Below are 24986 nucleotides of genomic sequence, written 5' to 3'. Positions count from 1 at the left end.
GCAGATGCCCTTAACCCTGGGTGGTGGAACCGATCTCTCACAGAGTGATCCACGCAGCTGTTCTCCTGCCCAAATCGCCTAGGTATGGGCCCAGTAGCTTCCTGGTGGGTTCCACGGGTCTGAATGGTTGTATCTTAGGCTGGTGGTTCACAACTGGGGGAGCCCACCACAATAATCAAGGGCAATTTTTAATAAATTTATTTATTTACTTTTGGTTGCATTGGGTCTTCGTTGCTGTGCACAGGCTTTCTCTAGTTGCGGAGAGCGGGGGCTACTCTTCATTGCAGTGCGCGGGCTTCTCATCGCGGTGGCTTCTCTTGTAGCAGAGCACGAGCTCTAGGTGTTCAGCCTTCAGTAGTTGTGGCACGTGGGCTCAGCAGTTGTGCCTCTCGGGCTCTAGAGCACAGGCTCAGTAGTTGTGGCGCACGGGTTTAGTTGCTCCGTGTCATGTGGGGTCTTCCCAGACCAGGGCTCGAACCCATGTCCCCTGCATTGGCAGGTGGATTCTTAACCACTGTGCACCAGGGAAGTCCTGTGATTTATTTCAAAATAACAATTACAAATAGTGAATAAGTCCTCATAGGGTGCAGGCACATGGATTATCTGAAAGCTCCCCATGTGATTTTGATGGACACACATGGTCAAGCACCCCTGATTTAAATAAGCAAACAGATATGTAATATATATAATATAGAAATAATTTTGTGTGTATGACTTTGCTTACATGTGCCTTAAATATTTTTGGAAGTATATTTAAGAAGGTGATACAAAAATAGTGGTTTTGGGTGTCCCCAGCAGTGGCTGGGAAAAGAGAGAGACTTTTCAATGTATATCCTTTTGTGCGTTCACACTTTATGCAAACGAATGTATTGCCTATTCCAAAAAAAAGGGTGAAAAGTGAAAGAAAACCAAATTTTAAGAGTCTCTGCTTCAGACACTCAGTTCACCAGAAGCATTTTTCTTTTGCTAAGATAGTCAAAGTTCTGTAAAATGAACACATTTTGGGGGCAGAAGTTTTTGCTAAACAATTTTTTGAGAAAGCACCTAACATTGACTTAAAAAGAACTCTAGAAATAATCATTGTAATGGATCTTACATTCTGACAGTTACAGAGACCACTCACCACTTTAGAGCCACGCAGCCTACCATCGGGAAGAACATACAGTCAGCTGGCTGGAGAAGGGAAGGGTTCTCATTGTGCAGTAATAGTAAAGCATTTCATAAAATACCCCTGGTGATAGCAGTTGCCTGGCTCACTCAAGGGTGGAGGTGGGTAAGCTTCTCCTTAACATCCTTTTGTGCTGTTTGAATTTTGTGCTAAGTATACACATTACCAGTTTAAAATCTCTACACAGTATTTTTTAAATATGAACATTTAAGACTGTGTGATCAGATGGAACTACAGGTGGCCAGTTCACACCCCTATCTTAAAGTTACTCCCAGCAGCACTTTTGAGTTCAAAGGGCAAAGCCAATTGCATACATCTTCAAAAATCTGATTCCACAGATTGAGGCCAATACATTCTGTGGGCAGGAAATTCAGTTTTAGCAAATACCGCACAATAATTAAATGTGGCTGTGCCATGATCATACAATCTAAAATTTAAAAAGAAATCTAATTCCAATTCAAAAAAGTGGGGCCTCAGAGTTACAGAGATCAACTGGAAAAGATTAACCAGCTACAATGATGAGCTAGAGGTGACCTCATGGTTTAGGCCCATTGGTTAACAAGATGACCAACAGATGGAGAGTCAAGACAGGAACCTCCACTCTTTAACCCAGTGGCAGGAACGCAAGTCATTTAATCCTCCCTGAGGCCCAACTTGCTCACCAATAAAATGAAATAAATATTCTTAAGAAAGCTATTGAGGAAATACTACTTGTGGAAAGTACTATTAAAAGTTTAATACATCCCATAAAAGAAGTAGCACTTTATAACAATTTTTCCAGATTTAATGTAGGGTACAAACACACACGTACACATGTACACACATACACACACACACACACACAACATTAAATCTGGAAGATTTCTCTTCCATCCTCAAAAAAACTAAAATGCAGGAAACGTAAATTATCAGTTCTCAGGATTCAGGGTTTCACCTTGATTTTATATTTTTTTAATTAATTAATTTATTTTTTGGCTGCGTTGGGTCTTTGTTGCTGCACGCGGGCTTTCTCTAGTTGCAGCGAGCAGGGGCCATTCTTCGTTGCGGTGCATGGGGTTTCTCATTGAGCCTGGAGCACAGGCTCTAGGTGCAGGGGCCTCAGCAGTTGTGGCACACAGGCTCAGCAGCTGTGGCTCATGGGCTCCAGAGCACAGGCTCAGCAGTTGTGGCACACAGGCCCAGTTGCTCCGTGGCATGTGGGATCCTCCCAGACCAGGGCTCGAACCCATGTCCCCTGCACTGGCAGGCGGATTCTTAACCACTGTGCCACCAGGGAAGTCGCTTGATTTTGATTTAACACTCTTTTACAGTGTTCTAGTTAAAAAGGCCATGAGAATTCATTGGTTTTTTAAAATTTTATTTATGTATTTATTTTTGGCTGCATTGGGTCTTCATTGCTATGCACAGGCTTTCTCTAGTTGCAGTGAAGCAGGGGTTACTCTTGTGGCGAGCAGGGGCTACTCTTCGTTGCGGTGCCTGAGCTTCTCATTGCGGTGTCTTCTCTTGTTGTGGAGCACGGGCTGTAGGCACACAGGCTTCAGTAGTTGTGGCATGCAGGCTCAGTAGTTGTGGCTTACGGGCTCTAGAGCACAGGCTCAGTAGTTGTGGCGCATGGGCATGTTGCTCCACGGTATGTGGGATCTTCCCGGACCAGGGATCGAACCTGTGTCCCCTGCATTGGCAGGTGGATTCTTAACCACTGTGCCACCAGGGAAGTCCCGAGAATTCATTGTTGACCTATCGATACTTTAAGTACACCAGATACTTTTAATGTTCTAATTATTTTCTAAATATTAAATTTATATGGAAATTCTGTTACAATAATCAAGCACTGACATAAGAAGTCTCTCTTTCCTACCCCTTCATTAAATGGTGATTTTGACAACTGTTAAGCAAGACAAGGTCAGATAAGATTTGGATGAGAACTTCAAGCTCACATGTTCCTTGCTCACAGATGAATCAGCTTTCAGAAGGACCTAGAAATGAGAACTTTTTCTCTGAGATTAGCTGTCCTTAGTTAAAGGCACTTTCCAAATGGCCACTATGAAATAATTCTGTGGTCCCTGATCATTTTAAACTGATTTTTATCTACTAGCTTTTCTGTTTCTTATTCAGTTTATCTCTGGGTTTTAGAAGTGAAATGGCCCTGCAAAAAAGAAAAATCCCCATAAAGAAATTGACCAGTCAAGATCAAATATGACTTTAAAGATTAGTGTCATCACATGGGTGACATTGGAAACCCCGCGAAAAGACAAATTAGAAAGAAAAGTATCTCATCTGTCTATTCATTTGGCACATTTTCAAACATGAAAAGATCCAGGAAAAGGAGAAAGAAGAAGAAACTCATTCTAAAATCAGGAGAAACTCAACAAAGCCTAAGTGTGACAGCCTCAGAGGAAGTTTTCATACATGCCCTGGCATTTCATCACAGCTCTCCCTCAACACAGCCTTCTCAACACTGATCAACAGCCAAACCATGGCTCTCTGGGCAGCACGGTCAGTGCCTGAAGTTCAAGGATTTCTCAAAAGGTCAGAGTTGTGGACACATTGCTTAAACCAAACAGGAGAATGTAGAAATAAGAGGAAAAGCAGATGGACGCATTAGGGCTGTGTACTGCATGTGCTAGGAGTCATCCCAACAGGATTTGTAAGCAAGTCATAACTACACTGTTACGGAGAGCATAAAAGAAGCTACTTAAATACAAGACTGGGTGTGTCACTTCCCTCCCCACCCCAGTCAGCCAGAGCCTGGTATTCTTACTCAGAGGGCCATAGACATGTAACTGAAGTCAGGCAACCAAACACTCCGACCGTCCCCCAAACCTTGGAATTCCCCAGGAATAGGCCCACAAAGTGATGTCCAGTCTTGTGGGATTCACCAATTCCAGTCCTACAATAACACTTCTTCCTTAACCCAAATCTTGACAGCCAAGGAACACACCACAGTAAAGCCAAGGAAGTCACGTGGTAGATGTTTTAAAACTGAAGCCTGTCCAGAAAGGACAAACCCTCCCAAAAAAGGAGAGAACTCTGTTCCATACCTCGGAGGGTGACTCTGAGTTACAAAACAAAGGAGAGCTGTGTCTAAGGTAAAGGCTGAGCAGGACCAGGCTGAGGGGGGCTGCCTCAGGAGTAGGAATACAAGGTCATGGAGGAGTACTGTAGAAGAGAACAACCCTTTTGTCTTCTGGTCAGCTGAAGTTTCACTTAGTTGGACAGCCATGGACATTCCAGCATTTGACATTCCTTGGGGGTAAACATAGGGCTTCTCAAAAGCAAATGACCAAATAAATTGTAAAGGAGAATATGGGACTGAGGGAGCAAGAAGTGAATCTACAGCTTTAAAAAAGGTTTTGAGGAACTTCCCTGGTGGTCCAGTGGTTAAGAATCCACCTTCCAATGCAGAGGACGCGGGTTCAATCCTTGGTAGGGGAACTAAGATCCCACATGCCATGGGGCAACTAAGCCCTCGTGCTGCAACTACTGAGCCCGCGCGCTCTAGAGCCTGTGCGCCACGACTAGAGAGCCCGTATGCCGCAACTACTGAGCCTGCACACCCTGGAGCCCACACCACAACTAGGGAGAAGCCTGCGCACCGCAACGAAAAGATCCTGCATGCTGCAACAAAGATCCCGCATGCCAAAACTAAGACCCAACACAGCCAAATAAACAAATAAATAAATAAATAAAATATTTTTTTAAAGGCTTTGAAAACACATCAACCAATGAACAATCTACAGAGGAAATTAACCTCTCACAGTATACACAACAAAAAGTGGCATTTTTGACATCTATATGAATGGCAACTGCAAATGAATGTCCTTGAATTTGCTATGAATAAATATGCAGTTAACTCATAAAAAAATAAAAAATAAAGAAATTAAGAAAATACTTTCATTTACAATAGCATCAGTAAGAATAAAATAGGTGATGGTTGTGGAACATGAATGATTTTTAGGGCAGTGAAACTACTTTGTATGACACTATAATGGTGGATACATATCATTATACATTTCTCTGAATCCATAGAATGTACAACACCAAGAGTGAAAACTAATGTAAACTATGGACTTTGAGTGATTATGATGTGTCAGTGTAGGTTCATCAGTTGTAACAAATGTATCACTGTGGTGTGGAATGTTGATACGGGGAGGCTGGGCATGTGGGGGGGGGCAGGAGGTATATGGGAAATCTCTGTACCTTCCACTCAGTTTACTGTGAATCTAAAACTGCTTTAGAAAATAAAGTTTGCTAATAAAAAAGAATAGAATACTTAGGAATAAACTTAACTAAGGAGGTGAAAGACTTGTACACTGAAAAACTATAAAACATTGATAAAAGAAATTAAAGACATTAATAAATTGAAAGATACCCCATGTTCATGAGTTGCAAGACTTAATATTGCTAAAATGTCCAGCAATCTACAGATTTACTGCAATCCGTATCAAAACGCCAATGGCATTTTTTTTTTTTGCAGAAATAGAAAAAAAATCCTAAAATTCATATGAAACCTCTGAGACCCCCAAATAGCCAAAACAATCTTGAGAAAGAAAAACAAAGCTGGAGGCCTCATCTGGTTTCCAAACATATTATAAAGCTACAGTAATCAGGGCTTCCCTGGTGGCGCAGTGGTTGAGAGTCCGCCTGCCGATGCAGGGGACACGGGTTCGTGCCTGGTCCAGGAGGATCCCACATGCTGTGAAGCGGCTGGGCCCGTGAGCCATGGCCGCTGAGCCTGCGCGTCCGGAGCCTGTGCTCCGGGGCGGGAGAGGCCACAGCAGTGAGAGGCTCGTGTACCGCAAAATAAAATAAAATAAAATAAAAACCTACAGTAATCAAAATAATGTAGTACTGGCATAAGCACAGACATATAAACCAATGGAACAGAATCAAACAGTCCAGAAGAAATCCTCAAGTGTATGATCAAAGGACCTTTGACAAAGGTACAAGTGCTACACAATGGGGGAAAGACAGTCTGTTAAACAAATGTGCTGGGAAAACTGGACAGCTACATACAAAAGAATGAAGTTGGACCCTTACCTTACATCATATGCAAAAATTAACTAAAAATGGATTAAAAACCTAAACCTAAGAACTGAAACTATAAAATTCCCAGGAGAAAACAGAGGCAGAAACTTCATGACATTGGAATGGGCAATGATTTCTTGGATATGACACCAAAAGTATAGGCAACAAAGGCAAAAAGATACATGGGACTACACCAAACCTAAAAACTTCTGTGCAGCAAAGGAAACAATCAACATAGTAAAAAGGAAGCTTACAAAATTGGCGAAAACATTTGCAAACTATTTCTCTGATAAGGGATTAATATATAAAGAACTCCTACAACTCAACAACAAAAACATCAAATAACCTTATTTATAAAAAGTACTTGAATAGACATTTCTCCAAAGAAGATACACAAATGGTCATATGCACATGAAAAGATGCTCAACAACACTAATCACCGGGAAATGCAAATCAAAGCCACAATGAAATACTACTTCACACCCATTCTGATGGCCGCTATCACAAAACTGGAAAATAACAAGTTTTGGCAAGAAGGTGGAGAAATTGTAATTCTTGTGCATTGTTGGTGGGAATGTAAAATGGTACAGCAGCTATGGAAAACAGTATGGCGTTACCTCAAAAAATTTTAAAGAATTACTATATGATCTAGCAATTCCACTTCTGGGGTATATATCCAAAATAATTGAAAACAGGATCTTGAGATATTTGCATAGTTATGTTCACTGCAGTATTATTCACAATAGCCAAGAGGTGGAAACAATCTAAATGTCCATCAGCAAATGAATGGATAAAGAAAATATAGTATATATGTATATAGTGGAATATTATTCAACTTTTAAAAAGAAGGAAATTCTTTAAAAAAAAAAAAAAAGGAAATCCTTATACTACAAAATGAATGACTCTTGAGGACATTATGCTAACTGAAATAAACCTGTCACCAAAAAAAGACAAATACTGCTAATTCTACTTATATGAGGAATCTGAAGCAAACTCTTAGAAAATAGAATAACAGTTACCAGGGTCTGGAGGAGGGGAAAAGGGGGGGAGTTGTTCAATGGGTAGAGGGTTTCAATTTTGCAACATGAAAAATTCTAGAGATCTATTGTACAATGTGCATATAGTTACTACTGTACCATACACTTAAAAATGGTTAAGATGGTAAATTTTATGTGTCTTTAACCACAGTTTAAAAACCCAGATCAAGCAATTGCAGTGTATAGACCTCATTTGTACTTTGATTCAAATAACTATTTTTTTAAATTATGGGACAATAGAGAAAAATTGAATGCCAACTGAATATTTTATATTACAGCACTGTTTTGTGTGATAATGAAGGTATTTGGGTTATGTGATTCCTCTTCTTTTAATTAATTAATTAATTAAAATATTTATTTAGGCTGCACCGGGTCTTAGTTATGCCACACGGGATCTTCATTGCGGCACGTGGGAACTTTTAGTTGCGGGGTGCAGTCTTCTTAGTTGTGGCATGCAAACTCTTAGTTGTGGCATGCATGCGGGATCTAGTTCCCAACCAGGAATCAAACCCGGGCCCCCTGCATTGGGAGCACGGGGTCTTACCCACTGGAACACCAGGGAAGTCTCTCCTCTTCTTTTAGTTAATCTGAAATATTTATGGGTGAAAGGATGTCTGTGATTTGCTTTTAAATCCAGATGGAGGAATCATGATGACTATGAGTTGAGACTTACTGAAGCTGGATGATGGGTACGTGAGGCTCATGTACTCATGTACTGTCTACTGTTGTACGTTTTTTCCATAATAAAGACTAAAACACAAAGCAAGTGCCCCTGGAAGGGTTGGGGCTGTCAGGCATCTACACTGTGCCCTTGAGCTCATCTACTGAGACTTTCCTCTTCACCATCAGCAGGACCAAGCCCATCATGGTGAATCTTGGTGTTCTGTGTTGATGGACACCCTTCTCTAAAACCTTTGGTGTCTGCAACTTCTCTCCCATTAAGTGATAAAACAAGGAACTCACCCAATTTAATCTTTAAAAAAATTTTTTATTGTAGTTGATTTACAATATTGTGTTAGTTTCAGGTGTACAGCAAAGTGATCCATATATATATATTTCAGATTCTTTTCCATTATAGTTATTGAATATAGTTCCCTGTGCTATACAGTAAGTCCTTGTTATTTTATATATAGTAGTGTGTATATGTTAATCCTAAACTCCTAATTTATCTCTCCCTCCTTCTTCCCCATTTGGTAACCATAAGTTGGTTTTCTGTCTGTGAGTCTATTTCTGTTTTGTAAATGAGATCATTTGTATCATTTTTTTTTTAGATTCCATATATAAGTGATATATATTTGTCTTTGACTTACTTCACTTCGTATTATAATCTCTAGGTCCATTCATCTTGTTGCAAATGGCATCATCTCATTCTTTTTTATGGCTTAGTAATATTCATATATATATATATATATATATATATATCATTTGTATCATTTTTTTTTAGATTCCATATATAAGTGATATATATTTGTCTTTGACTTACTTCACTTCGTATTATAATCTCTAGGTCCATTCATCTTGTTGCAAATGGCATCATCTCATTCTTTTTTATGGCTTAGTAATATTCATATATATATATATATATATATATATATATATATATACCACATCTTCTTTATCCATTCATCTGTCCATGGACATTCAGGTTGTTCCCATGTCTTGGCTATTGTAAATAGTGCTGCTGTGAGCATAGGAGTGCATGTATCTTTTTGAATTAGAGTTTTCATATTTTCTGGATATATATGCCCAGAAGTGTGATTGCTGGATTACATGGTAACTCTTTTATTTTTTGAGGAACTTCCATATTGTTCTCCATAGTGGTTACACCAATTTACATCGCCACCAACAGTGTAAGAGGGTTCCCTTTTCCCCACACCCTCTCCAGAATTTATTATTTGCAGACTTTTGGATGATGGCCATTCTGACTGGTGTGAGGCGATACCTCATTGCGGTTTTGATTTGCATTTTTCTAATAATTATCAATATTGAGCATCTTTTCATATGCCTGTTGGCCATCTGTACATCTTTTGGAAAAATGTCTATTTAGGTCTTCTGCCCATTTTTTTATTTTTATTTTTTGATATTGAGCTGTATGAGCTGCTTATATATTTTAGAAATTAATCCCTTTTCAGTTGCATGGTTTGCGAATATTTTCTCCCATTCCATAGGTTGTCTTTTCATGTTGTTTATAGTTTCCTTTGCTGTGCAAAAGCTTTTAAGTTAATTAGGTCCCATTTGTTCATTTTTGCTTTTATTTCTATTACTCTAGGAGACAGATCCAAAAAAAATATGCTGCGATTTATGTCAAAGAGTGTCCTGCCTATGTTCTCCTCTAGGAGTTTTTATAGTATCCAGTCTTACATTTAGGTCTTTAATCCATTTTGAGTTTATTTTTGTGTATGGTGTTACAGAATGGTCTAATTTCATTCTTTTACATGTAGCTGTCCAGTTTTCCCAGCACCACTTATTGAAGAGATTGTCTTTTCTCTACTGTATATTCTTGCCTCCTTTGTCATAAATTAATTGAACATAAGTGCATGGGTTTATTTCTGGGCTCTCTATTCTGTTCCACTGAGCTATTTGTGTTTTTGTGCCAGTACCATACTGTTTTGATTACTGTAGCTTTGTAGTATAGTCCAAAGTCAGGGAGTGTACTTTCTCCAGCTCTGTTCTTCTTTCAGCCAATTCAGTCTTCAGTGAAAAAACTCAGGAGCAGCAACTTGGGCTTATTGAGCAGCTCATTGTTTTATTGACACGTGAGTTGTGGTTTCAGGAATGTTTTAGGAATTCCCAGTGGCTAGGACTCTGTGCTTTCACTGCTGAAAGCACGGGTTCGATCCCTGGTTGAGGAACTAAGATCCCACAAGCTGTGTGGTGGGGCAAAAAAAGAAAAGGAATGTTCCTTGCATTCCTAGTTTAGGTGATTAGGTTCACTACCTACAGGCTACAGGGTCCTTCAAAGAGCAGCAGGCCACTCCAGTGGCCCCAGCACCTGGACAGGCTGACAATCAGTGACGGCTGTGGCCTCTGCCTAGGTGGAGCAGGGAATGGGAAGTCCACCCAATAGAGGGAATGATGTGGTCACCAGGCATGGACAGAAAAGAGGCAGCAAAACCTTTCCTCCTACTTGGAAGTTTTGCCCAGGCAGGCTCTTCCCTATAAAAGGGAGGGAAACTCTTCCACTCCCTGCACTGCCCAGCTCCCTGCCCCAGCCAGCTCTTCCCTCCTCAGCTGCTCCCACACAGAAAGCAGTGGAGTTCTCAGGAGCTGCAGTTATGCAAAGTTAGGCTTAGAACAGGGACACGTGGGCCATTCCGATTCCTTACTCTTAACCCAGATCTGTCCTTCCCATTACTGCAATAGGGTGAGGACAGAAATACCCAAACTGAATACCAAAGGGAAACAGAGAGCCTGGGGTAAATTTATGTCTGGGATTTATATTCTAATAGCTTGATGGCGGAGAGAAGCCCTTACCAATGGTATCTTTGCTAAAACAGACTGTAGTAAAAATAATTGAATTTATTGATATATCTATAGCAGTGGTTCAAAAAGAAACTACTTTCACAAGAACAGTCATAACACTTTAATAATTTGAATAAAACCAACTTCAGGAACAATATACATACAATTTGAACAATTAAACTGAACAGTGTATTTAAATCCATCAACTTCTTAAAAATCCCCAAAATGAACTCAAGCCCACGGATATGAAAAGGTAATTTTGAAGTACTACAGACCAGAGTAAAACAGACAAGGTAATTACTTTGCATTTATCAATACTCTAGACCAATACTGTGGATACTGTAGACCTTTATGAGAACACTTCTAAGGAATGTTAGAATAAATAGTCATTAAAAAGGAATACAATTGATCTCAGAAAGATGAATTAACAGCTAACAATTTCTTTGGTCCTCCAAGTCACAGGTGTAAAAACTTTAAAATACCAAACGTGAGCTGAGTGTTTAATTCTATCTCTAAATGTTAAGCAGGATAATGTTTATATCAGGTTAGATTTTAAAAGGAACTCAGAATCAACCACCACTCTACTTTAGAAACTCCAAGTAAAAAATATATATATAGGAACTAGAAGTAGGGAAGATTTAAAATTAAAAAAACAAACAAACAAAAAAATGCCATCTGGCCCTAGCATAAGCCAAATGGCATCAGAGTGGCAGAGACAGGACCACCAGAGTTACAGCAAGCATTGTAGTTAATCCTTGTTAAGGTAACAGGATAAATTTGAAGAGCACAATGTCAACCAAATAAGAGACTTCTCCATAGAATAATTGTGTTTGTTTTTGCAGAGAGTTGGGTTTTTTTTTGTTTGTTTGTTTTAATTTGGCCCACACTGCCCCAGTGGAGGAAATTTTAAGATAATCATTAATAAGGCAGCAGCTTCCTGGACTAAAAGACCTATCCCACTTGAACAGTTACACAGAAGACAAGATCCACATGGACCACAAGGGAAACCAGAACACCGACTTTCAGTAGCTTCCAATCACTCCAGATAATGACGGTGCATTTTTACAGACACGAACAATACAGCTTTCATTAGACATGGGACATAGCTCAACGCAGTCCACAGTGCAATTCTGCATTCTGTCATATTCACAGGAGCTATGGTTCTGCAGACCTGAAAATGATGGACACTTTCAAAAGTTTCTGTAAATACTTAGAAAAATATTTGATAAGTTAAAAAAAAAAGTTTTGAGGCATCTACAAGGAACTCACAAAGTAAGCTCCCAAGAAACGTGTAAAGGTAGAACTGTGAGAGCTAGTTATTTGCAATGTCAGTACTAAGCCTTACAAAATAATGGCTTTTTGAAAAAAGGCAAAGGTATCTACACTCTAAATGGTGTGATATTCTCATCAAGGCACAGAGAGTTAAATGTCTAAATCCCTGTATACTGACATGAGAATACACTCGTAAACAACTCCAGGAACTAATTCCCTGTACTTGAATTTTAAAAAGAATAGAAGGTAGAAATTGCTTTTTTAACTCACAGTGAAATTAAAAAACATAGATATTCCACCACCTTCCCTTGGTGACATATGTTACAACGGGATAGTTAAAAAATAAATATATAAAAAATAAAGTATCACTGGCAGTTAAATAAACATGATTAAAGTGGAGCCTGTTGGACTTTGAATTTGCAGAGCAATGCTGCACAGTGTACATAAATTATTTTAAGCACTATGCCATTTTTGTTTGGGGAGAATAAAATAAATATATTGGTCATACTTTTCTCCCATTCCCAACACACCTGTGCTTCTGAATCAAATTACCATACTCTGAACAAAACACATGAATTCTTCTCCCTTCCCAGCACCCTCAGGTTACCTGAAAGGCAGTGGTTTTATGCAAGTAACTTACACTATTGGCAGTTTGCTTGAAGGTTGCCACTAAAAGGTGGCGAGAAGAAAGTAGATTAATTACCCCTTTATTAATTATCTTTATTTGACTTGCTTTAAATAATTATTAAATACAATTAATGACAAGGGATAAGCAACAACTGGAAATGGAATGTACAAACAGTTAAGACCGAATGATGCTACGAGCTGCACAATCTGTAAACCATGTGGCACACGCTGAGGTTCAGCTCTTAATGAGAGTCAGAAACTCTTCCCGGGTCTTCGGGTCCTCGCGGAACACCCCCAGCATCGTGCTGGTCACGGTTCTGCTGTTCATTTTCTGTACCCCTCGCATTACCATACACATGTGTCTACAAAACAAGGCAACAAACGTGGCTTCAAGGAGTAGACAGTTACTGGTTTGGTTTTTAAAATACAAGCAGCCCGAAAGATTAAATCTGATTCAACTGAGTTTACAGTTACCAAGTATATCAAAATGTCACTTCTTAGACAAATTTGGTCTAAAACTTTTTTTTTTTTTTTTAAGTTCCTAAGCCTTACAGCTCTTATCCTTATCAGTGGTTGAGTCCTTAAGGCATCCAGTCGGAGGGGGAAAAATAGAATTTTCTTCCTGGGTGAAACTAATACCAAGTGTCTACAGAGATACTCAACTTCTAGATAAAGAGAAATTCAGGATTCTCACTTGATCCATCTTCAGGACCGAGACAGCACTAAGCTAGCTTAGGTTCCGAGAAACACTGAGGCATATGCTGGTCTCACCAGGCAGACTCCAGAGATCGGTGACCCCAGTGGGTGACGCTGGACGGCACCCACAGTGCACAGTTCACGCCATGACAAAAGAATGGGTGAAGACTGCCCATAAGATGTTCGCAATTCTCATAATGCATTCTAACTTAAAGAAGTGTCTTCAGTTGCCCTGTGTACCTATTCTTAAGTACAACTCTTTATTTTTCAAATGTGTCACAAGATATTGGGAAAACTCTGCTCGTAGCAACAAAGAGCTAAAGAAGAAATCAAGAGAAGACTGATTTGCACTGTTGTGCAAATTCACTACGCCTAAGTCTATGACTCTCTACACCTCCAGACCAAAACACCACTGGGACATTATTAAAGGCAAACACGGACTTACGTCGCTTCAACCACTACCCCCACTCCAGCAGGTCGCAAGGCCTCTGTGATTGCTACAGCAATTTGTTTCGTAAGGCGCTCTTGAACTGTGGATGTGACAAGGAGCTCAGTTTAAGAGTCTGACACGAACAGAGACCTGGAAGCTTTTGTTGTCTCTAGAATATCTGACATCTTAAAAAGCAAGACTTTGGTGAGGTTTAAGAGCCAAGACACACCACCTTTTACCAGTTTGCTTGCTCTGCTGTCTGGGCCACAGGATGCCCCTGTTCAGTCCCCTCACCTGCAGTACAGGTGCCAAGGGGAACTAAGGAACCCCTGGTGCCCACCAGCACCACTGAAGGGAACAGATCAGGATGATGAATGTCTCTTTAGGTGTGCAGAAAGACTGACCAAATATTGATAACAAGCACCCCCGTGGAGGCAGAGTAAAGTAAATGAATAAATAGCTTGAAGCAGGGTTAACAAAGGAGCTACAGTCCAATTATTGAATTGTACTTAGAGCAATGTTGAAAATCAACGATTTAACCTAAATAATGTAGTTCCTGTGCTGAATAAACAACATCTTTGAAAACATTAAGTGTTCAGCACTGCCTCTATTTGAAAACTGACAAAGTCCCCAAATATCAGAGAAGGAACTGGTTAAATCAAGCCACAGCGTAGCTGTACAATGGAATGCTGAACAGCCAGCAAAATGAATGAGATGGTTACACGTATGTGAAAAAATGTTTAGGATTTGGTAAGTGAAAAAGTAGGGGGAAAAGAAGGTGACACCGATTTTCAAATACTATAATAAAAGTAGATTGATTTTTTAAATGTTGCTATATGCAATAAAATGTGAAGGAATGTGCAAATACAATGATTTGTTCTGGAGGCTTGAAACACAGCAGACTTTCTGTTTTATATTCCTATGAAGTTTTAATTTCTTTTTTTTTTTTTGGTCACACCATACGGCCTGGGGGAATCTTAGTTCCCTGAACAGGTATTGAACCCTGGCCACCGCAGCGAATGCACCGAGTCCTAACCACTGGACCGCCAGGGAATTCCCTTGATTTTTATAAGCCATATATATTACACTTGTAATAAGAACAAAAAATACTCTTTCCTTAATAAAAAATGTTTTTCTGTAAATAAAGTAGTTTCAAAGTTTACCTTGTAATCTTCTACTATAGATTTCTACAATCCTAGAAAAGAAAGAATTGTTTTAGTTAATTATAAATTGTTTGAAGTGAAATTGGCAAGGTTTCCCCATAAGTCTAAAGAATAATTGCTTTATTGAAGTAATTGTAGGGTCTGGGCAGGAGATAAATGCTTATAGGAGGAGGACAGAAAGATACAAAAACTACAAGTAAATGAGAAGAGGGAGGGTCTAAAGGAGACCACCAACCATGACACAGTGGTGCTTCCCTAAGTCCCCAAAGACAGAGAGAATTAAGTGAAACATTCACTTAGGAAAAACAACAATTAGAGGTGAGTAATTTTCAAGCTCCCATGTCATCAATTTTAGGTCACATCTCACGTGTTCTAATTAATCATATTGTTTAATAAGAGCTTAAAGCTCAAGTTAAAAATAAAGACTTTGTTAATTAATAGCAGACAAATATCAACTATGTACCAACTAAACCTATTAGGATAATCAGATTAGAGCTAAACAGACTTCTTCAGACATCTCTTTATAATACAGGTCTACATAAGCACTCAGTAGGATTAACCGCCCCCTCCAAATAAAAGCCCCTGATCTTAGCTCATAACACAATCTGTCAAGTGATGAATTTCCCCTTTCAACATCTTTTACTCTGGCTGTAAAATGTAAAGATGGCTACAGAATTACACATTTGAGGATCGCAATTCACGGGAAGGGTCTTTTCTTTAAAATTTGGCCTTTTAGTCATGAATTTGGACTCAATTTAAGTATCAGCTTACCTATGAGGTATGTTATGGCCCTTTCCCCCACTGTGCCACTCAGAACTGATGACTTGCTTCTTTATACCTGCGACAGCCAATGAAGTCAGTCACAGGTGGGCTGCCTACCCTAACAGGAATGCCTCTAACATTTCACTGCCAGCCCAGGTGCCTGCCTGTTGCTGGCGACCGTGCCAGAAGAGGGTCATTCGTTATCGAGTGCCTACTGTGTATATGATTATGTGGCGAACAGGGCCCCTATGCTCAGAGTTTATCATTTCTTATTCCTAGTTTGTTTTTCGTTTTCAAGTAAAGAATAGGTGTCGGATTTCTGTCTTCTCAGCATTAAAGATAATCACATAGTGTATGAAGGCCATTCAAGATGGCTGTTGTCTTGCTCTCTCTACATCTCCTGCTTGATGAGGCCCTGCTTCACTCACATGACTATCCAATTCTCTTCATTATAGGGCTTAATCAGTAACTGCTTCCATGCTTGCCCGCTGCCCCAGCCGCTGGTTTCCCTGGTAACTGATGAACCAACCTGATGTCAATTCCGCCTATAAATAGTAGCCTCCTTCTCCCCCGGGGTAGTGAAGGTTGTTGCCGCGCACGGTGAGGTGTTGCTCCAGGACCTGGCTTTGGACTGGTAAGAGCCTCCTCTCCACTAAACCGTTGATGTCTCTGTCACTGTTTGGGGGCTTTTTCTTCAGTCTTGAGGCTGGGCAATCAATCATAAGGCTTGCAGGCCTTCGAGGCGCAGCCCAATAATTGCTGAGCCAGCCAGGAGGCCAGGGAAACTCCCGTGAATGCAGAGATGTCGGGAAATACGGGTGGGGAACGGAAAGTTTGGGAAATACGGGTGGGGAACGGAAAGTTTGGCGGGGGGGGCGAGAATCGTGAGGTGTTTGTCCACTAGCCATGTGGGGCCCTGTGGCAGCTGACTACCATGAGAGATGCCTTCTTCTTCCATTATATTGATGATAGCCTGTTATCCTCAGAGTCTCTTTCCAATTTAAAAGTAGCAGCCCCGCGCTCATAGCTCATCTGACTGCACTGGGCTGGCTGGTGAACATAGACAAAACTCAAGGACCTGGAATATCTAGAATATACAAGCATACCCCAACTCACCATCCCTAAACAATTATAGACACAGGCTTTAGGGATACTAACTCAGGGGCAGGCTTGCGAATTGGACGTGGCCAGTTACCTGGGAGGATTTGGTTGGGGTCTGTGGTAACGGCAAACTAATACGAGTACCCATGGGCTTCTGGTCCCAGCTGTGGAAGGGGGCGGAGCAACCACATAGTGTCATGGAACAGCCATATGCATTCTACAGTGCATTACAGTAGGTGGAAGACACTACAAAAGGCCTACCCGAGTCATCGAGCAATGCAGAAAACCATGATTTGGGGTCTAGAACAGCTGCTTGTGACATACAGGACCCTGGTGGACATCGATAGCGACTAAGGAACCCACTTTGCCAGCTGTGAAGCTCAGGACTGGGCTGATAGAAACGACACGCTGGCATTTCCACCTGCCCTACAACCTCACTGCTGCCAGCTAATTGAAGGGCTGAATGGACTACTTACCAACTGAGATGGGAAACCGGCCCTCTCAACGCATGGGCCAGGAGGCTACCTCAAGCCCTACAAACTATAACTGAACATCCCAGGATCAGTGGTCCCAGTGCCTACATCATGTTCACCCAGAGGTAACTAGTCAACACCATCCGAGTTCAGCTGTTGACCACAGAAGGACAATAACTCGTTTTTGCCCTTGTCACAGGATCTAACCCCAAGGGGAACACATTATAAAATGGCCCTGGAACTGACAGTAAGTCCCAGGTGGTTTGGGTTTGCCGCTCCATTGGGGAATAGGATTAGAAAGGGACTTAGTGATTTCACCTGTCTCCTACCCAGCCCCACCTAAGACTGCTGAGGTAATTAATCTGGGCCCCTACTGGAGAAAGGCAGCGTTTATATTAACCCTGTGGTCGGTTGTTACACCGCCTCTCCAATACTAGGCATGGCTGTGGGGACTGAGGGTGGACAGGCGGTGTGGTTCTGCAGGCCAGGACAAAAACCACGTTATCTCAGGATGCTATTATTGCTTATGTTTTGCTTAATGGTCATGACCTCCCCTGTATTGTGCCTGTTAAACATCTTATATTTTATCCCTTGCCTGAGGGGAGGGAATCTGTTCCAGGGCTGGGTGGCAACAGTGGGCTCGCTGCAAAATGAGTCTGATTGCTGGGTCTACGGTGAGATGCCGTTGTCCTCCTCCTCTGGACTTCTATGGTAAATGGACCTGCTAAGCACCTTTCTTTCTCTTGCTACTCTTTAGCTGCTGCTGTCTGTACTGCATTTGTGGTATCTGGCTGCAGTGCCCCTCTACATACCTTACCCCAGGGACACTGCGGAAGAGGGGTGGACCAAGATTGTAAGGGCCGTGCAGGGTATGTAAGGGTAGAGGGTATGGTCAGGCCATTCAAGATGGCTGTCCTCTTGCTTGATCAGTCCCTGCTTCACTCACATGACTATCCAATCCTCCTAGTTATAGGGCTTCATCAGTTTCCGCCTTTGTGCTTGCCCCCTGCCCTAGCCGCTAGTTTCCATGGTAACTGATGAGCCAACCTGACATCAATTTCCCCTATAAGTGGTAGCCTTCTACCCCGAGTAGAGAAGGTTGTTGCCGAGCACGGTGAGGTGTTGCTCCAGGACCTTTGTTCGGACTAGGAAGATCCCTCTGTCCACTAAACTGTTGATGTTTCTAGGTTCTTTCTTCAGTTTTGAGGCTGGGCAACTACAGGGCTTGCAGGCCTGTAAGGTGCAGCCCAACATATAGCTTCATTTAAAAAAAACTTTATTTTGCCCTCATCTGTCAAGATAACTTGCTGAGAGGTAATTATTGGGAATAGAATTCTAGTTTGACACTGACATTGATCTGACTTTCAATACTGCCATAGGCAAATCACCGGTCAGTCTAGTTGCTATTACCTTGTAGGTAACACTTTTCTGTGTGGCTGCTTTTATGGTATTTGAGTATGTGCACTCTTGCCTATGTTGTGACTAGATGGGGGGTTAATTTCATTTGTCCTGTTTGGGATCCATTAGGCTTTCTGAATCTGAAGACTGATAGGCTGCATATGCTCTGGAAACGTCTCAGCTGTTAACTTCTCTAATACTACACCTACCCCATTGCCTCTTACCCCCGGAATTTCAATGAACGGCATATTATACCTTCTTAGTCTTCCATATCTTACACTCTCATTCATACTTCCCACCTGTCTGTGTTGTATTCCATGTAGTTTCTTCAGACCTTTCTTTGGGTTAACTCATTTTCATCTGTGCCAAATCTGTTTGATGTGAGTGTACTGGATTTCGGATTCCATTATCACATCTCTTCTTCCTACAAGTTATATTTGGTTCCTTTTCCAATCTGCCTAGCTAATTCTGAAAGTTTCTTGCCCTTTTGTCAAACTTTCAGTACTCTTATTTTTTATTTTTATTTTTTAGGAGTTTACTAACTTATTTATTTTTGCTGTGTTGGGTCTTCGTTTCTGTGCGAGGGCTTTCTCTAGTTGTGGCAAGTGGGGGCCACCTTCATTGCGGTGTGCGGGCCTCTCACTATTGCGGCCTCTATTGTTGCGGAGCACAGGCTCCAGACGCGCAGGCTCAGTAGTTGTGGCTCACGGGTTTAGTTGCTCCACGGCATGTGGGATCCTCCCAGACCAGGGCTCGAACCCATGTCCCCTGCATTAGCAGGCAGATTCTCAACCACTGCGCCACCAGGGAAGCCCCCTCAGTACTCTTATTTTTCTAATACACTTGTATATTCTGTATCTGATAACTCTGGTATCTGCCCTATTTGACCAATTGTTTTAGCTGAATCTGGCTCATGGTGACTTTCTTTTACTTTCAGTGAACACATGCTCTTAGGAACATTTGTGGGAATTCTTTGAAGCCTGGATAAAAGTATCCAAACATGCACTGTTTCTGCTAGGTGCTAGCAGGCTACCTCCTTAGTGACATCTTAAATAACTGCCTTGGGTTTTTTGAGGACCACACAGGTAATGTGAATTCTGACCCCACACCTAAGTGACTCTGTGCCTAGGGGTGGTTCTTCCTGCTCTCCCCAGAATATTTAGGGGAAGATAGGGAGGACAAAACCCTGACTTTGGCCCCAGTGTTGGGTAATTCTTGTGGATTCTTACAATAACTGCTTCATATTTCCCCTAATGTGTGAAATGTTAACACACATTATATCTTAGTATGCTATACCAAGATATCATTACAATCTAGTTTACCATACTCTTGGGAATCAGTAGTTCTCAAATTTTAATGTAACCTATTTTTGTATTCTTGAAGTAAAGCTCCTTGGATGATGAAAACAGTGCTTGTAGCCTACTGAAGTAGGTTTTTTGATATTTAGGATTTTTATGACTACTCATAATTGAGGGTAGTCTCTAATTAACAGCTTTATCAGGCTTTGTTATCAGGGACAGACAGCTTCATCTAATTAATTGTATAGCTTTTCAGGTTTTTCCATGCTCTTGAGTTACTTACACAACATGAAAACTAGTGGTTACTTAGAAGTTTGAAAGAATGCCTAGTAAATTGACTGGGTCCAGCCCCTTCCCCTCCACCCCTCTCCCAACATTAATTTTACTTTTTCTAATGGTTACTAGCTGATCCAGGTTTTCTAATGCTTGCTTCATTCCTGTCCATCTTTTTCTTTAACCTGTTTTTTAAAGTTTTTAAAGCATATTCTTAGTTACATAACCCCTCATTTCTAAATAGAATTATTCTCTCAGACTTATAAGCAACTTATGATAGATTTTCATGCTTTCAGCTTGTCATCATTGAGTAAGATGTTAGCTGTGGGCTTGTCATATATAGCCTTTATTACACAGGCAATGAGGTAGGTTGCCTTTCTACTCTTGAGTTTTTATCATGGATGGATACTGAATTTTGTCAAATGCTTTTCTACATCTAATGAGATATGATTTTATCATTCATTTTGTTAGTGTGGTATATCACATTGATTGGTTTGCAAATGTTGAACCATCCTTGCACCCCTGGAATAAATCCCACTTGATCATAGTGTGTGATCCTCTTAATGAATTACTGATTTCAGTTTGCTAATACATTGTGGATTTTTGCATCCATATTAATCAGGGGTATTGGCTTGTAATTTTCTTCTTGTACTGGCCTTGTCTGGTTTGGTATCAGAATAATGTCTTGAAATGAGTTTGGAAGGGTTCCTCTTAAATCTTTTGGAAGAGTTTGGGGAGGGTTGGTGTTAGTTCCAAAGAATGGCTTTGTAGTAAAGACTGTATACAATTTATATAGTGTTAGCATCATGATTTTTTATCATGTCTAAGGAATTTTTTAAAATTTTGACTTCTAAATAGTTGGGTTTTTAATCTTGAATTTCTAGTTTTCTTGTTACACAACAGCCTGTTCAATTTTTTTAAGTTTAAGCTTACCTTTTGGCCAAAATTCTACTACTCTGCTGTGTATATCCTTTTTGTCCACTTCAAAGACTGAGAGGTAATTAGTGTTCCTACTCCTTTCAGGTTTGTCAGTTTCTCTGTGCATTTCAGCCAGTTCATGTTTTGTTTTGAACCCATATGATGAAGATTCATGACCACTTTTATTATACAACCTTCTCAAAATAAGAGGACTCACTTTATCCCCTTTGACAAATTTTGCCTTGATTTTTATTAACATTTTATTATTTTAAAAGGGGGACATGGTTGGATACTAGATTTAACCCAGTGGGCAGCTTATTTAAATAGCCTACTTACTGGTCTTATAACATCTGTGCTTGATCCTCTGTTTTCTCTTGCATTATGCTTTCTCTCCTCTTCCTCCTCTGGCAACTGGGAAAGTAATCTGGTGATACTTTTGCAGGAAGAACCCATGGATGGATGGTATAATTTAACCCTTGCAAACCTTAGAAGTATTTCTGATGCCTTCATATAACTTGACAAGCTAGACTTGACACTGGGCTGCAAATTCTCAAGTGTGGCTAGAGCAAAAAGTGAAAGAAGAGCAAGAATAGAGCCAGATCACAGTGGGACTTGTCAGCTAAGGTAAGAAGCTTGAACTTTATTAATGCTGCCCCTTCGCAGCTCCATAGCTTTTGTCAAATCCACACTTGCGAAAGAACATCCTAGCAGCATATGAGGAGGACAGGAGCATATGAGAGGACAGGAGTTAGGAATTTAACACATAACCCAGGAGGAACATGAAGGCCCAGAGAGTGGCAGCGAGGATAGCAAGAAGGCAGCGTGGTGATGATGTGAGGGAAGTGGAGGTGTTACAGGGGGTCAGTGAGCATACAACAGCAATGGATGGATTCCCCCTTACTCCTTGCCCCAAAATACATTTCCAGATGAAGCAAAGATCTAAATATAAAAATAAAGCCATAAAAATAACCCCAAAAAACATGAGTTTATGGTTACATAGGTTTTAAACTTCATGAAAACTACTACTAGAAAACAGACAAATGACAAGCCTGGAAAAATTATTTGCAGCTTTAATATTCAGAGAGCTCATACAGATCAGTAATAAAAAGACAAGCAACCCAATGGAAAAATTAGCAAAGACTAAGAGCAGGAAGTTCCTGAAAAAATTCAGCCTCACCTGATTAAATGCAAATTAAAACAACAGGTACCATTTTTTACTTACCTGTTTGGGTTTCACACTCTTCAGTGTTTGCCAGTGTTGGCAAAAGGGTAGAGAAACACACACCTTTAATCTATTATTAGAGTATAGATCAGTATGATCTTTTCTGGAGAGCGATTTGGTAACATCAAAAATTTAGCTACCCTTAACCCAGCAAATCCTACTCCAATCTTACAGACTCAGAGTAAGGAAACAGATAAGGACGTGTTCACCAAAGTTCTTCTTTTTCCCATTTTTGACAGTAGTCTCAAACTGTAGGCTATACTTATATCAAAGACTGGTTAAATGAATTATATTAAAGAAATACTATGTAGCCATTAAAAGGAACTTTTTTAGACTAAAAGATGTCCAAGGAATTTCAAGGTATTTTAAGTTTAAAAAAAAATAGTAGTATAGAATATAGGATATGATCCCCTTTTGCCTTGTTTAGCTAGTAGTTTTAAGGCTACACTGAAATCTTCCAGAGGGATAGTGAAAGATCTCTAGTGGGGAATGGAAATAGGAAAGAAAAGTTTTCCCTTTACTCACTCACTTGTACTTAAGTTTAACTGGTAAGTTACTTTTATAGCATAGAGAAACAAGAAAACAATGTTCCCTTTGTAATCTAATGTTCCCTTTGTGAACTAATCTACCCTTGTTAACTATCTCCCAGTCACCTCTGCCTAAATCTCTTGTATCAATCAACCTGCTCCCCATCCACTGGGAGATGCCTTGCTCCTACCCTCTGATTTGCCTTTATTTATGCATTAACTATACCTACAGGAATTTCTCTTCTGTTAAGAATTCTGTTCAGCCCTCTACCTCTGGGTCTCCTCAGTCCTGCCTGGCCACAGCCATCCTGGCTTCTCTGAACTCAGACCTCCTAACCAGGCACGTCTGTGGCTCCTGCTGCCGAGTACTGTCCACTCTCCTTGAGGGCAGTGGCTCTGTCCTACTTCTCTCTAGCAGCCATGATAACTGGCACATTGTCCTTTCACAGTAGGTGCCCAACAGTTGAACCGTGGCTACCTGAGGCACTACAGTTCTATATTCAAGATTTAATTGTGTTCACTCAATTTTCTGATTCAAGAAAATGAATACATGTTCAATGGATTTTCAGCAACAGAAGGAGTTTCTATTCAAACTAAATTTACTCTAGAATTCTACTAGAGTTAAACCAGATCAACTCACTTTTGGCATTTTCTTGTTACTTAAAGCTTTACTGTTTGATATTTGACTTCCCTGGCACTGAAAGGTCAGTCGTTTAAAGGTAAGCATATAACAAACTTCACATACAAGATTAAAATGAGCAGTGAAGTTTTGCTAAGACATTTAGCCTTATTTATTCCTTTTCATTCCCTAAATATTCCAACTTCTTATAAGGAATAAGCAGTTGGATAATATCTTAGTCTCCTGTTTCATTTAATACATGCTTTATTCAAAATTTTTACAAAATATCTGAGTTCAGTTCTTTGGTTTACTGCTCCATCTTTTTTTCTTACATTTTAATCCTATTAGTGTAAGGACAAATCCCCATGCTAATAATTAACTCCTTTGTATTGTTCATAAAAGCTTAATTATTGGAGAGCTTTTCCTTTCACTAGGAAAGGAAATAACCAAAGACTATTCCCTTCTACCTCCAAGTCACCACTTTTTCCAAGATCTCACTAGATCACTCTCGAATCCATTTCTATAAAGTGTTACCCACAGCCTACACAGTGTGGTCTTCTAGAGAAGACTGCTTACATTAAGACCATGGCCTAGTGTGGCCTGCCAAGCTTTTTATAATATGAAAACTGTCTATGCTACACCTTTCACACATGGGCAGTCTGATACAGGCAGGAGCAGTGCCAGGATTTCTATATAAGGTGGAGGATTGGCAATCTTGCTGGAAGAGAGGGAACCAGGGGAGTGAGCCTACAGCTGTGTCTGTACAGCAAGCCTGCTGATCTTAGACTATGTATTATAAAATGGTAAGGATAACCAATTATAATAAAGACACTTGTATGCAGCTGATATTACTTTATTGCTTGGCAGTAAGTTATTGGAGAGGAGGTCGCTAATAGAAATTATAATAAGGTTGATTACCCCCATCACCACCAATACTATTTTTCAGCCACTCCTTGGCACTGCCATTGGGTACAGATCACTGAAAGGCACCAACATGTTTGCATTTGTATTAAGAGGCTGATTGCAGTGAAGCAATTATATTTATGATGTAAGAACATCCTTTCATGCTACCAAGTAGTCCTGTGTGGTAGTGAGATTGCCAAGTAGGAATGAAGCTAGGGAAACTAGTCAGAAACTAGGGAAGTTAAATTTGTCTCTTCTACCTACTTTCTCCTTAATCCCTAGAAGAAATGAGTAAGAAAGTGGAAGTGAAAACAAAGTAAAAAGAACAGCTGTGGAGAGCAGGCGTCAGATTGCAGGGGCGGTGTTTACAGAGTCCAACACAGAATTGAAAAAGATCTGGACCACCATTTCAGGACCGTCTAAGTGGAGAAGAAGCAGGAACATATCAGAGCCACAGATAGTCAGTTGATCACAAAGGTATGTTTATTCCAATTTTGATATGGTCACTTTTACCTCAGTCAAGTTATCCAAACTTAGCTTGGTTTATTTTTAGAAGGAGGGGGACTCTTGATGGCATTTCATTACCTACTCCTTCATTTTAACTCTCCT

General features: G+C 40.4%; 1 protein-coding gene across 2 annotated transcripts in view; it reads right to left on the bottom strand.

The window, feature by feature from the left end:
* Positions 1 to 10858: 10858 nt before the first annotated feature.
* The window catches only part of GCH1 (GTP cyclohydrolase 1), a 50656-nt gene continuing 36528 nt past the window's right edge, over positions 10859 to 24986 (bottom strand). Inside the window, exons 4-6 of one of the 2 annotated variants that reach the window (XM_060098097.1) lie at positions 14884 to 14915; positions 13736 to 13820; positions 10859 to 12956 (exon numbers count right to left, since the gene is read on the bottom strand). In XM_060098097.1, the coding sequence (XP_059954080.1) occupies positions 12830 to 12956; positions 13736 to 13820; positions 14884 to 14915 (244 nt within the window). In that variant the 3' untranslated portion in view covers positions 10859 to 12829. The remainder of the gene's footprint in view (positions 12957 to 13735; positions 13821 to 14883; positions 14916 to 24986) is intronic. The other variant, XM_060098098.1, reaches the window with a different exon arrangement.

The sequence above is a fragment of the Mesoplodon densirostris genome, chromosome 4, assembly GCF_025265405.1.
Source record: "Mesoplodon densirostris isolate mMesDen1 chromosome 4, mMesDen1 primary haplotype, whole genome shotgun sequence".
Taxonomy (NCBI): domain Eukaryota; kingdom Metazoa; phylum Chordata; class Mammalia; order Artiodactyla; family Ziphiidae; genus Mesoplodon; species Mesoplodon densirostris.
Note: the sequence above shows the minus strand (reverse complement) of the source record. Positions and strands in the feature narration are given on the sequence as shown.